This window comes from Ranitomeya variabilis, chromosome 8 (genome assembly GCF_051348905.1).
Source record: "Ranitomeya variabilis isolate aRanVar5 chromosome 8, aRanVar5.hap1, whole genome shotgun sequence".
In the NCBI taxonomy this organism is placed as follows: domain Eukaryota; kingdom Metazoa; phylum Chordata; class Amphibia; order Anura; family Dendrobatidae; genus Ranitomeya; species Ranitomeya variabilis.
The window spans coordinates 116431384-116446354 of record NC_135239.1 but is presented as its reverse complement, the minus strand read 5'-3'; the positions used below and the strand labels follow the sequence as shown (position 1 = coordinate 116446354).

Here is a 14971-nt window from a genome sequence, read left to right as displayed (position 1 = left end):
GTCCCTCTATGGAACTTTATTTTTTATTACTCTGGTCACTGGTATAAAGCATTGCAATGCACATGTTCTGCAATGCATTATGCCTGTTAGTCCTACATTGACCGAAAACTCTTAAGGTACCTTCACACTAAGCGACTTTACAACGATAGCGATCCGTGACGTTGCAGCGTCCTGGATAGCGATATCGTTGTGTTTGACACGCAGCAGCGATCAGGATCCCGCTGTGAGATCGCTGGTCGTTGCTGAAAGTCCAGAACTTTATTTCGTCGCTGGATCTCCCGCTGATATCGCTGAATCGGTGTGTGTGACACCGATCCAGCGATGTCTTCACTGGTAACCAGGGTAAACATCGGGTTACTAAGCGCAGGGCCGCGCTTAGTAACCCGATGTTTACCCTGGTTACCATTGTAAAAGTAAAAAAAAAACACATACTCACATTCCGGTGCCCGGCGTCCACTTCCCTGCACTCCTCCTGCATCCTGTGTAAGTGCCGGCCATAAAGCAGAGCGGTGACTGCACCGCTCTGCTCTGTGGGAGATGCCGGAGATGTTCGGCGCTGACACAGGATGCAGGAGGAGTGCAGGGAAGCGGACGCCGGGCACCGGAATGTGAGTATGTGTTTTTTTTTTTTTACTTTTACAATGGTAACCAATGGTAAACATCGGGTTACTAAGCGCGGCCCTGCGCTTAGTAACCCGATGTTTACCCTGGTTACCAGGGGACTTCGGCATCGTTGGTCGCTGGAGAGCCGTCTGTGTGACAGCTCTCCAGCGACCACACAACGACTAAACAGCGACGCTGCAGCGATCGGCATCGTTGTCTGTATCGCTGCAGCGTCGCTTAATGTGAAGGTACCTTTAGGCCATGTTCTTGTTGGATGGTGTAACAGGCTACCGTAGCTGGCAGACTTGGAGATTATCATTTGACCTCCGATTGCCATGACTACCATCATCCATTTGCAGGAACACACTTTTAAAATAGGACGTAACAGTGTGTCCTATGTTGGGAGGGGTTAAATCTTCTCTCCCTTCCTTTTTTTAAAATGTAGTCATCTATTGGTATATAAAACAAACACAACTAAAACTGAGGCCCTTCCACTTAAGATAGGAGTCCCAACTGACTCCTTCATAGTAACTTCAAATATAGCTAGTGTGGAACGCATCGTCCATAGAGAAAGGTGGTTGAGGACTGATGCGCCAGCTGATAAAGATTGCTGACAAGGACGTGAGGCCCAGCAGTCTGAAAGGGCGGTAGGAGACTGAGCCAGAGCTATGGACTGCAGCCTGGTTCGTGGTCCCCTGCAGAGCCTACCTCCTGGAGGCTCTGTAGGCATTTTTCCACTCCAAAGACCTTCACCCAGCCCGGAGGTGAATCCCAATACCTCGTCACTAGGGTGAAGTGGATTGCATGGAAGGTCTGGACCAAGAAGGAAAGGTAGCAGTGGGGCCAGGCCCAGCTGGTCAGCCCCGATACAGAAGTATTTGCCCAACAGATGACCCGGGGTACTGTGATTCATTATGACCACAAGCGGGCTATGGCTTTTTAATGGTTTTTAATGGAGGAGAGACCTAGACATAAGGTCTATGTCAATGCTGGCTCCCTTCAGCGGGGACCTAGCCTACAAGAAGATGAACACATCTAATTCTTGAGGGACCGACCATGGGCCTGGTTCATGGTCGCAGTCTCCAGGGTCAGAACAGAAGAGTCTCACCAGGATGTGGCAACACCCAAGGCAGTCACACTACTGAGGGCCAGAACAAGGAACATCAGCGAAGAGACTGCCGGAGGTAGTGGCCAATTCGTCTGTAGTTTACAAAGCCTAGGGACTGAGTGCTGCCGGTTGGTAACCTGTGGCAAGTAGGGAGTCAGAAGCTGAGGAGGCCATGTTGTGCTGATTGCACGTGTGATGAATTCCCAGAGCTTCAAGGAGTCCAGGACCCACGTAGCGGACTTCACCCATACTAACGACTGCAGTTGTTTCCCCCTACCCAGTTTGTTGTGCATCCCTCTGCGGGATCACACAAACTGCAGATCCTGGAGGGTCCTCCACTCTCGGCCCAGGATTGAGCCCTACCCAGTCAGGGGAAATGCCTCTAAGGGACTGTGTGACTGTCTCATGGGCAGAGGTAAGGTTGAGAGCTGTCCCTGTCCCTCGGACGGATCAGGGACCAATGGACTGTATCATTGCCACAAGGACCATTGTTTGGGAGATGGGTGAGCCAATGTTCTGTCCAGTTTGAAGTTGTGCTTGCTGTGAAAAGGGCTACCCTGACATGTATGGACGGTGTTGGTTTAAGGGCAATTGTTTTATGACTTTAAACTAACCTAATTGATGTTGGGTTAACACAACAGTAACCTAGACTCGGAGGAACTTAAGTTCTATGGCGCTAACCGAGAGGACTGGCTAATGTTGAGTGAAAAGAGACATTCTGTGACATAAGTAATGTACAGGAGGGTGATTCAGAAACTTTGATGCTAAATGGTTTTGACCGTTATGAACTTTTAAATTCGAAGTAACGTGCAGGAGGATGTACTGGCATCAGAACATATTGGTGTTTTCTAGGTTCTATGGGGAGTGTAAGGATATGGACATGCTGCCCACATTTCTCCCTTGAAACAAGTTTGTTTGCCACATGGGATTTTTTTTGTTGCCTTCCTCTGGATCAACATGTTAGGGTATGTTAAGTTGGGCTATGAGTTGAACAAGATGGACTTAAAGTCTTCCTTCAACCTTAATAACTGTTACTATGAAGTGTGTGTAATGTGAAATGTTGTCTAAAATGTAAAAAGTGTTAAAGGGAACCGGTCACCCCCCTCAGGCGTTTGTAACTAAAAGAGCCACCTTGTGCTGCACTAATGCTGCATTCTGACAAGGTGGCTCTTTTAGTTCGGGTCCCAGGCACTGCTGCAATAATCGCTTTTGAAGTTTGTCCCTCATACCTGTGAAATCGCCAGGGAGGCAGGTCTTTCCCAGCTAATCCAAACGCCTCCCAGCCGTGAATCATGGCCTCTGCGCGCTGGGCAGGTTACCTTTAATGACTATAATGTGAACTGTATTGCGAACTGTGGTGATTTGATGTGTATTGTAAACACTGAAAGATAACTGGCCTAAAGCAGGACTGAGAGACTGTGGCTAGTGAAGAGTCCTGTTGAAGAAATAGGACGCAGAACCACTGAACAAGTAAGAGACTTGTTGACTAGGACTGTTGCAAAGGAAACGCTCATAAGACTTTGTACCTGCTATCTATCAATGGTATATAACTCTTAACAAGTTGCCGTTTAGTGAAGTGTTTATTTTGACTGGTGGTCTCCCTCATTACACTGTGCAACACCTGATCCTGGCAAACCAGCAACATTGTTCAATAGCGTCCTCATGGGCGTAATGCTCTCACGGCACAAGTACACACACCGAGCCAGGACATTCATGTGACGTCTCGGGGCTGCCTCGCCCAAGGCTACCGCTCCGAGCCACGTTACAATTGTACATATGCAGAATTGCAGCTTGGTCTTCTAAACCTGTTTATACAAAACGGATGGAAATTGAAAACTTGTGGCTGGCCCCAACTGAACTTAATGCTTTGGTTTGGACTAGAGCCTATAACCCTTCCTTGAATGAGACCCACAGTTTCCTCCCTCACATCTTAGATTGTTGGTGTGCAATTGTTCATCTTCTTGTCAAATATTTTTACATTTTTTGTTATAGAGATTTGTTGTATGTATACCTGGATCCAAAGCTGGATCTTTAATTATCCTGCATATCAGCTGAACACCCGGCAGTGATCTCCTGCTCACAACCTCCTGTGCGCGGGCAATACTGCATTATATCTAGAGCTGCCAGTATGCTTTTACACATATTGACGGTAGCACGCTGTTTAATATCTCATCATTGGAAGCAAACTTCTCCTTTTCTGTTTGACCGATACACTTGCACCAAAGGCATTAGGAATTTTAAATATAGTGCTGCTCTGAGCAACAACATGGACTTTGTATAGAAGCGCAAGCTAAACTCGAAACGGCTGTAGTCCGTCAGGTAACTGGCTTTCCTTACTGAAACAGTCACCTGCACAACTGCACTTTTTTGATGGTATCTGTGTAAACAAATAAAGGACTTTTTGCCTCCAAGCATCGGGAGGGCGCTGCCATTTCTTTCTTGCGTCTCTATTGGATATTACATGTATACTTCGGTAGTTCACAACCCTGAAGAGATCCTAACAAGAGGTTTGCAAAGCGAACCGGGTTCATTGACACACAGAAAAGCTTAAAATGCTCCCATTTCTCTTTTGGAAGTTCTTATTTATAATATCACTATCGGGTTAGTAATGGGGGCATTTTATAGACTCCTCTCCGTTATTAACCTATGGCCTTCATGTTACCTGACAATATAAAGGTGACATCATCTCCCCCAATTATGACCCCACATGCCACCCCACCAGGGCAAGTGGGAAGAGTGAGGCTAAGTGCCATCTTATTGATGCGCCATTTCTGGGGCCGCTGAGGGCTGATAGTTTTAGTCTGGGAGGGGGCCAATATCCATGGCCCCTTCCTAGGCTATGTATATCAGCCAGCAGCTCTCTGCCTAGCCTTTGCTGGTTAGATTTTATAGGGGGGCCCTATGTCAATTGTTTTTACTGGGGTCCCCCTGTAAACTAGCCAGTACAGGCAATACAAACAGCTGTGAGCTGATATTAATAGGCTGGGAACCTTTCATGTTTAGGCTATGTGCACACGTTGCGGATTTTGCTGCGGATCTGCAGCTGTGGGTCCACAGCAGCTTTCCATGCGTTTACAGTACAATGGAAACCGCAATCCGCAGTGCCCATGCTGCGGAAAAAAACGCTCGGAAACGCTGCGGGTTACATTCCGTAGCTTGTCAACTCTTTGTGCGGATTCCGCTGCGGTTTACACCTGCTTCATAATAGGAATCCGCACAAAATCCGCATAAAAACCGCCGTAAATCCACAGGTAAAACGCAGTGCCTTTTACCTGCGGATTTCTAAAATCCGCTGCGGAAAAATCCGCAGAGCTCCTTTCTACATGTGCACATACCCTTATTGGCTTCTTCACAGAATATTACTGTATATACTCGAGTATAAGCTGAGATTTTCAGCCCATTTTTTGGGGGCTGAAAGTCCCCCTCTCGGCTTATACTCGAGTCATACCCAGGGGTCAGCAGGGGAGGGGGGAGCGGGTCTGTCTAATTATACTCACCTGCTCCTTGCGCGGTCCCTGCAGGTCCCTGGCTCCCCAGCTTTTTCCTGCACTTAGCGGTCACATGGTACCGCTCATTACAGTAATGAATATGCTGCTCCACCTCCCATAATGGTGGAGCCTCATATTAATTACTGTAATGAGCGGTAACGGTGACCGCTCAGTACAGGAAGAAGCTGCAGCGCTGGGGAACCAGGAACTGCACAGCGCCAGGAGCAGATGAGTATAATGGGGAGAGGGAGCGCTGCACGATATTCACCTGCTCCCCGATCCGGGCGCCGCTCCATCTTCTGCAGTGACGCTCAGGTCAGAGGGCGCTATGACGTGGTTAGTCAGACGTGGCCCTCTGCCTGAACGTCAGTGCAGAAGACGCTGAAGGTGGAGCGGCGCCGGAACGAAGTCAGGTGAATATTGAAAGTATCGGGGGCCTGAGCCCGAGGTGAGTATGTGATTTTTTTTTTTCTATTTTTTTTTTTAATTGCAGCAACAGCAAATGGGGCAAGTGTCTGTATGGAGCATCTTATGGGGCCATAACGTTTGTGCAGCACTATATGGGGCAAGTGTCTGTATGGGGCCATAATCAACGTTTGTGCAGCACTATATGGGGCAAGTGTCAGTATGGAGCATCTTATGGGGCCTTAATCAACGTTTGTGCAGTAATATATGGGGCAAGTGTCTGTATAGAGCATCTTATGGGGCCATAATTAACGTTTGTGCAGCATTGTATGGGGCAAATGTTTGTATGGAGTATCTTATGGGGCCATAACGTTTGTGCAGCACTATATGGGGCAAATATCTTTATGGAGCATCTTATGGGGCCATAATCAACTTTTGTGCAGCATTATATTGGGCAAATGTGTCTATGGAGCATCTTATGGGACCATTATTAACCTTTATGCAGGATTATATGGGGCATATTTTAATATGGAGCATCTTATGGGGCCATCATAAACTTTGTGGAGCATTATAATGGGGCTCCTGATTTCAATATGGATATTAAAAAAAAACTTAACCTACTGATGTCTCAATTAATTTTACTTTTATTGGTATCTATTTTTACTTTTGACATTTACCGGTAGCTGCTGCGTTTCCCACCCTAGGCTTATACTCGAGTCATTAAGTTTTCCCAGTTTTTTGTGGCAAAATTAGGGGGGTGGCTTATACTTGGGTCGGCTTATACTCGAGTATATAAGGTAATATCCGCCATTGGCCTTCCCTCTGCTGGTTATAAAAAATTACTCGGGAACCCATGCAATTATTTTTGTTGTTGTTGCATTTTGTGCAAAAAATGAACAGGTTTCGCAGTGAACCCTTATTTCTGCCAGTAGCTCTTTGGTTGCAGCCTATGTAAGTTCATTCTTTTAACGCTCCTAGATAGGCTGGTTACTGTGTGTGTGTTTAACCCTTTACTTACCAGTTTAGTAATGAGAGTTTCTGGCTACAGTTGCTGACACCAAGCCCTATTCCCATTACCTCAACGCCACTGCATCAGAATTGAAAAGGTGTTGAACCAGGAAATTACATCACAAAACATTTTTTTTTAGATATCTTTATTTACCGTAGCCAAAAAAACATTCATGACTGTACAAAAATGCATACACAAAAAAGCACCAAAAACGTGTGTTTTTGCTGTCAAGAGATGTAGAAACTTTGCAGAAATTTCTGCAAGCTACTATTCAAAATGCGCACATTTATTTAATATATAATATTAAAAAAGTGGGCATGAGATTTATAGAAACCCATTCACTTGCTGGAACTAAAACACTCTGGATGTTTTCTTTTTTTCTTTTTTTGGAGCTGTGAAGATATGCAGCTTCAAAAACTCATCTTGGGCACACAGCCTTAGAATCCTCCTTAGCAACCTCCTGCTCTGTGGCCTCCCCTCAAACACTCTCGCACCCCTCCAATCTATTCTAAACTCTGCTGCCCGACTTATCCACCTGTCCCCCCGCTATTCTCCGGCCTCTCCTCTGTCAATCCCTTCACTGGCTCCCCATTGCCCAGAGACTCCAGTACAAAACCCTAACCATGACGTACAAAGCCATCCACAACCTGTCTCCTCCTTACATCTGTGACCTCATCTCCCGGTACTTTCCTACACGCAACCTCCGATCCTCACAAGATCTCCTTCTCTACTCCCCTCTTATCTCCTCTTCCCACAATCGTATACAAGATTTCTCTCGCGTATCACCCCTACTCTGGAACCCTCTACCACAACATATCAGACTCTCGCCTACCATCGAAATCTTCAAAAAGAACCTGAAGACTCACCTCTTCCGACAAGCCTACAACCTGCAGTAACCACCGATCGACCAAACCACTGCATGACCAGCTCTACCCTCACCTACTGTATTCTCACCCATCCCTTGTAGATTGTGAGCCTTCGCGGGCAGGGTCCTCTCTCCTACTGTACCAGTTATGACTTGTATTGTTCAAGATTATTGTACTTGTTTTATTATGTATACCCCTCCTCACTTGTAAAGCGCCATGGAATAAATGGCGCTATAACAATAAATAAATAATAATAATAATAATCCTTTCACATGTCAGTGTCTCCGGTACATATAGTGACAGTTTTCATTCGTATGGGAGACACTTACACTCGTAGACCCGTTGAAGTAAATGAGTCTGCGCACATGTCATTGTGTTTCCACGGACCGTGTCTCTGTGAGCAAAGCATGCTGACATGTCAGTTTTCTATCTGCACGGGCTGCAAAATGTGTCTCATGTGTGCACACAGATGACATTAGTGTGACATGTACCGGCTCCTGGGAATCTGCAGTACTGTTTGCGCTGTTCCCCGGCACTGGGTGCTGAAAGCAGCTCACATCATTTCCCTGCTCTGCCTGCGATCAGAGCAAGCAGGGGACAATGTTGAGAATTGTAATAAAGTGTAAAATTAAGAATAAAACAAAAAAAAATCACATTATACTCACCTTAACACTTATTCCACTGAAGTCCATGTCCCCAGTAAGTAAACAAAAATAAAAATATCCCTCACCTGTCCAAAGTTGAAATGTTACCTCTGGTCACAGGCGTCTGCTGATGGGACTACTACTCCCATCAGCCTATGCCTGCTATCGCTGACAACAACGAGAGCAGGAGGTGGCTGATGGGAGTACTCATCAGCCAGCACCTGTGCAATAAATTAAAAACAGAAAAAATTGCATGGGTTCCCCTGTATTTTTGATGACCAGCCAGGCAAAACTGACAGCTGCGGGTTGCATCATCTGTCAACTTTAGCAAGGTTGGTTATCAAGGATAGATGTCCTCACACATATTTTTTTTTTTTTTTTTTTTTAAATTACGAAACAATAATAATAAAGGAAAAAGTGTGCCCCCCCCTCCCATTTTTGACAACCAGCCAAGCTAAAGCAGACAGCTGGGGGCTGGTATTCTCATTCTGCTAAGGGGTTATAGATATTCCCCCCCCCCGGCATAAACATAGCAGCCCGCAGCTGTCCCAGAAAAGGCACTTCTATATTAAGTGCTAATTCTAGCGCTTTGCCTGGCTCTTCCCACTTGCCCTGTGGCAAGTGGGGTTCATATTTGTAGGGTTAATGTCACCTTTGTATTGTCCGGTGACTGTAAAAAAGGACACAGCAAGAATTAAGCCTTTTTTTTTTTAAATAAAAACAAAACCCCCTTTTTATTCACCTAACACCCATTCCAGTGAAGCCCTGGTCTCCTGTAATAAAACAAGAATAAAAAAACAATCATATCCCTCACCTGTACAACGTTCTGTCCTACGTTGCGATCCATGTCTGAGGATTAATAGTTTTCAATCTGGACAGTGCCAAGATGCTGCTGTCCAGGCTGAAAACCACAGGATGAGCTGCTGTGAGGGCAGCATCAGTGACATAATCGAGGCTACCACATGTCACCTAGCCTGCGTTCCCAGCCAGGCCAAATAACAGTGGTGACCTCAGTGAGATCACCGCTAGCACTGTGAGAAAAAGGAATATGGAGTGGGACACTATGGACGCTTTCAAGTTCAGACAGGTGAGGGATATTGTTGTTTATTTTTGTTTTTTTACAGAGGGTAATGGCTTCAGGAAATTTGGGTGGCAAGGAGAGTATAATGTGATTTATTTATTTATTTTTTTTTTTTAAATTTTATTCTTAATTTTACACTTGAATACAACTTTCTCTGTATTCAGCACCCGGCATCTGAACAGCGCGAACTGGCTTTGCTCAGGCGCTGATATGTGTGATACTGATGCGGCTCACATAGGCGGCACTCGGTTGCCACACATATGAATCACATGTACACACTGTCACAGATATCTCCGATACTGTCTTTTACCAGTATTGAAAATATCAAAATATCAGGATGTGTGAAAGACCCCTTTCGGACTGACTGACCTTCATTTCTTAAAGTAATGATGGCCACTCGTTTTTCTTTACTTAGCTGCTTTTTTCTTGCCATAATATAAATTCTAACAGTCTGATCAGTAGGACTATCAGCTGTGTATCCACCAGACTTCTGCTCAGCACAACGGATGGTCCCAACCCCATTTATAAAGCAAGAAATCCCACTTATTAAACCTGACAGGGCACACCTGTGAAGTGAAAACCATTCCTGGTGACTACCTCTTGAAGCTCATCAAGAGAATGCCAAGAGTGTGCAAAGCAGTCATCAAAGCAAAAGGTGGCTACTTTGAAGAACCTAGAATATGAGACACATTTTCAGTTGCTTCACACTTTTTTGTTAAGTATATAATTCCACATGTGTTAATTCATAGTTTTGATGCCATCAGTGTGAATGTACAATTTTCATAGTCATGAAAATACAGAAAAATCTTTAAATGAGAAGGTGTGTTCAAACTTTTGGTCTGTACTGTTGTACTGTACATTTTCTAAGTTGGCTGACAACTGTATGATTTTTCTGAACTCTCATGGACTTTGCGTTTTTGCTGCTTTTTTAATGCAAATTTTAAGCAAGTGTTTTACAGTACCAGCAATGTGTGAACATAGCCTTAGGGTACTGTCACACAGTGCCATTTTGGTCGCTACGACGGTACGATTCGTGACGTTCTAGCGATATCGTTACAATATCGCAGTGTCTGACACGCAGCAGCGATCAGGGATCCTGCTGAGAATCGTACGTCGTAGCAGATCGTTTGGAACTTTCTTTCGTCGCTTGATCACCCGCTGACATCGCTGGATCGTTGTGTGTGACAGCGATCCAGCGATGTGTTCGCTTGTAACCAGGGTAAACATCGGGTAACTAAGCGCAGGGCCGCGCTTAGTAACCCGATGTTTACCCTGGTTACCAGCGTAAACGTAAAAAAAACAAACCGTACATACTCACATTCCGGTGTCTGTCCTCCGGCGTCTCAGCTTCTCTGCACTGTGAGCGCCGGCCAGCCAGAAAGCGAGCACAGCGGTGACGTCTGACGTCACCGCTGTGCTTTCCGGCCGCTGTGCTTACACAGTGCAGAGAAGCTGAGACGCCGGGGGACAGACACCGGAATGTGAGTATGTACTGTTTGTTTTTTTTACGTTTACGCTGGTAACCAGGGTAAACATCGGGTTACTAAGCGCGGCCCTGCGCTTAGTAACCCGATGTTTACCCTGGTTACCCAGGGACTTCGGCATCGCTCCAGCGCCGTGATTGCAACGTGTGACCGCAGTCTACGACGCTGGAGCGATAATCATACGATCGCTGCGACGTCACGGATCGTGCCGTCGTAGCGATCAAAATGGCACTTAGTCTCCCTTGTGGTGTGGTCCCCAGTGGCTTGTAAACTGTTTTTTCCTAGAAATACTGTTGTGTGAGTCAAACGCACCTGGCGAAGTCATACAGCCAGTGCCTATTTCATGTTGCCCATGGATCGAGCTGCATGTTTCTGCTGTCAGGTTCCCCTTTAAATTAAATCCTTCTTTAAGAAAATGCAAGAAATTGACTAAAACCTCATTTATATTTATATTACATTTTTATTAATTTCTTTTAAAGCTGCTCCTGGACTTCAAGCTGATGTCTCATTGACAACTGAGGCTGGTGTCCACCTCCCTGGTCCTCGAGGGGTTAACACATACATTCCTCTGATCAGTAAGTAAGACATATTTACCAAAGTAGTGGTGGACATGAAATGCAGCAAATTTCAATTATAACAAGACCAAATTAACCAGCAAGTCTAAAGAAAAAAAATGTGTTTTGTACTTGCTAGTCAGTGACCGGTACACGTAACATATGCACATGTAACACTCCATAAAAGAACAACCTGGCAGGCACGATTGGGGGTCATAGACATAACTGGTGCTAAATCTGACCAATACTAACCGTATGGAGGCACCAAACCCAAGAGCTATCTTGTATTGGTAGATCAGGTGATTGAATCCCAGGCGTGACGGCGTACTGTCCTGTCATACAATGGTAACGCTGCTGGTACATTATGGCACCGTGCCACCACATACTGTATACAGATATTGAGCCCTTCTTCACTTACAACCTCAAATAGTAAAAAGTTACATTCTGTAATGATGTCTGTTTTGCTGTTGACGTTGCATTCATAGATGGTGTAATGGCGTAGTTCTACATACACAAGTGTTTCTTGCAATAAAAGAATCTTTAAAGGTTACAGTGAACAATAAGCGTGATTTTCCAAATGTTAACAACCCAATCTGGGAGAAAAAGGATTGTCTATCTCAACCCAGTCTGGTAAAATAGGTGTTGGTTTTACCACTTAAAGGGTTGTTCCATCACACATTTATGGCATTTATATAGGATTTGCCATAAATGATGATCGGCTCAGTGTGCTAAGCTGGGTATGGAGAAGCAACAGCTCGTCATCTGTTATCTCCTCACTGATGTGCAATGTTACTTTGGTTTCATTACTCATCTTTTTTTTTTTCTGTGGCCTATTTTTTTTGTTTTGTTTTTCTGTTTTCTCTTCTTCAGTTCCTGGTTTCCCCTACCCTACTGCTGCAGCCGCCGCCACCACAGCAGCCGCCTTTAGAGGAGCACACTTAAGGGGACGTGGGAGGACTGTGTATGGGGCTGTGCGAGCAGTACCACCTACTGCCATCCCAACCTACCCTGGGTAAGTGGAGGGCATCTACATGAGGGAAAATGTAAGCTAGGACATGAAGATTAACTGAGGACTAAGCAGGCTCTTCAGGAGAAGCCGGACAGTTCTACTGCCCAGTGTCATTGCTAGACGAGAAGACACTGAATAACTATCTGCTAGTTAGAAGAGCGCCATAGGCTTGTCTTAGTCGTTATATTGGAAATCATTGTGTAAAAAGGGTTAAAAAACGTAAAAGTAAATCCTCCAGAACCTAAGGCTGCTTTTGGATAGCAAGAAAATGAGCTCTGAGAATGTCCAGTACAGATGTAGGCCAGGTGCAGAGAAGGGCTGGGTTGTGGGAGCGGGGAGGAGGCTTTCTGGAAAGCTTGTCAATAACTGCACCTCTGTGTTTGTGTGTGACCAGTCAGAGCTGACACGCATGAAATGTGGCCTCTTACATAACTGGGTGAGCAACGATGAATGATGTATGAATAACCATAGGCATAGACCTTGTATTAACAGCATCTTTGTCAGTAGCTTTAACCCTTTACATTTATTTACAGCCCAACAAAAACATGTGAAAAAGGGCATTTAAGTGTCCTCTTAGAAGGGTTTATTAGGCGCATGACTGCAAGAGAGACAACTCGTCCATTTTGCTCTAAATCGACAGCTATTGCCGTTTCCTGGATGCTGCAGAGGGGAAAGGTTGTGACGTGCTGGAATAGAGGCCAGGACGCCTTAGGACTAGAGAACGCCATAAAGTACTGGTGCCATCACATTCCCAGTGATGCAGCTACCAGATGTCTACACAAAAGTGGATTTAAAAACCTTTCCAGCTCTGTGGGATCAGAATGGCAGACACCTTTTTACTTTTTATTTGTTTCAGAGCTTTTTAGACTTGGTAAACTTTTTGCATGATTTTACACATTGTTGTATTATGTATATATTATTCCTCCATGATGTAAAAAAAATCATCCATTTGTTTTAGTTGGTGCTTTTAGTTCTAACAAGTTTCTTCTAAACTGTTATTTGATTACCTAAATGTACCCTGCCGAGAAATCCGTGTGAAAGATCTTTTGGCTTAGTGTTAAGGCCCCGTCTCACATAGCGAGATCGCTAGCGAGATCGCTGCTGAGTCACAAGTTTTGTGACGCAACAACGACCTCTGTAGCGATCTCGCTATGTTTGACACGTACCAGCGACCCGGCCCCTGCTGTGAGATCGCTGGTCGTGTCGGAATGGCCTGGACCTTTTTTTGGTCGTTGAGGTCCCGCTGACATCGCTGAATCGGTGTGTGTGACACGGATTCAGCGATGTCTTCACTGGTAACCAGGGTAAACATCGGGTTACTAAGCGCAGGGCCGCGCTTAGTAACCCGATGTTTACCCTGGTTACCAGTGTAAAATGTAAAATAACAAACACTACATACTCACCTTCGCGTCCCCCGGCGTCCGCTTCCCGCACTGACTGACTGCTGGCCGTAAAGTGAAAGTACAGCACAGCGGTGACGTCACCGCTCTGCTGTTAGGGCTGGCGCTCAGTCAATGCAGGAAGCGGACGCCGGGGGACGCGAAGGTGAGTATGTAGTGTTTGTTATTTTACATTTTACACTGGTAACCAGGGTAAACATCGGGTTACTAAGCGCGGCCCTGCGCTTAGTAACACGATGTTTACCCTGGTTACCCGGGGACCTCGGCATCGTTGGTCGCTGGAGAGCGGTCTGTGTGACAGCTCTCCAGCGACCACACAGCGACTAAACAGCGACGCTACAGCGATCAGCATCGTTGTCTGTATCGCTGCAGCGTCGCTATGTGTGACGGGGCCTTTAGAAACGGTTGTCCTCATGTGAGGGCTTCCTCTTGTGGCCATATTATTTAGGCAATGATGCCTTACTCTACCTTTTTCATCATACGGTCAGCTACTAAGCAATGTTTTAAAAAGTGATAAAAAAATGGCGGGTAAGCTGGGAAAAAAAGTAAAATGGCATAGCAGAAAACATTAACTCATCCAAAGCAAGACTGCTTACAGCTTTTTCTGTTTAAACTGTGCATGTTTTTTTTTTTCTCCCCTATATGCTTTTATGAAAGTCCGCATGTTAAAAATGTAATTTCACTTTTCTTTAAATAAAAATTCAAATGTATCTGCTATGAAAAAGCATATTAAAAAGCTGCTTCAAATCTGCAATAAAAGATGCTTAATAAAAAGGAAAAACTCTATAGCAAAACACAGCACAATATCCACAATACCAAACTGCTCCAATTGTTGGGTTTTGCTGACACCTGAAGGAAAAAGCCGCATATTTGCACTGGGAACATGGTGTGAGTTTGTAAAAGTAGCAAAACCTTAAATAACAATAAACCAACTTAACAACTGTATTGGCATAGCTATGTGCGGATTACACGCATTTCCACTGTGGAAACGCACTGAAAAAGCAGGTGCGTGTTCGCTTGCGGATTTTCTCCATCTAGTACAAGTCTATGGGAAAAATCTGCAAATAAAACACAACGTATCAGCAAGAACAATTGACAAGTTATGGATTTAAAAGCTGCCCTGCAGGTCAGATTACACAGAGTGGAAAAAAGACATACGACAAGAGATTTCTATAAATCCTATCTGCTTTGCTGAAACTGTAATACACAGCGTATTTTATTTTTTACTCAGAATTGAGTGACACCATAATTTTTACCCTATGCTAGGTTAAAAAAAAAGTAACCATTACTGACTACCACATTTTTTGCTCTTGATTTCTT

At 44.9% G+C, this 14971-nt stretch overlaps 1 protein-coding gene across 16 annotated transcripts in view; it reads left to right on the top strand.

Moving 5' to 3' along the window:
• The window catches only part of RBFOX2 (RNA binding fox-1 homolog 2), a 641301-nt gene that overhangs the window by 472356 nt on the left and 153974 nt on the right, over positions 1–14971 (top strand). For all 16 annotated transcript variants that reach the window (XM_077276184.1, XM_077276185.1, XM_077276172.1 and 13 more), the window contains 2 exons: positions 11168–11263; positions 12113–12254. In XM_077276184.1, the coding sequence (XP_077132299.1) occupies positions 11168–11263; positions 12113–12254 (238 nt within the window). The remainder of the gene's footprint in view (positions 1–11167; positions 11264–12112; positions 12255–14971) is intronic.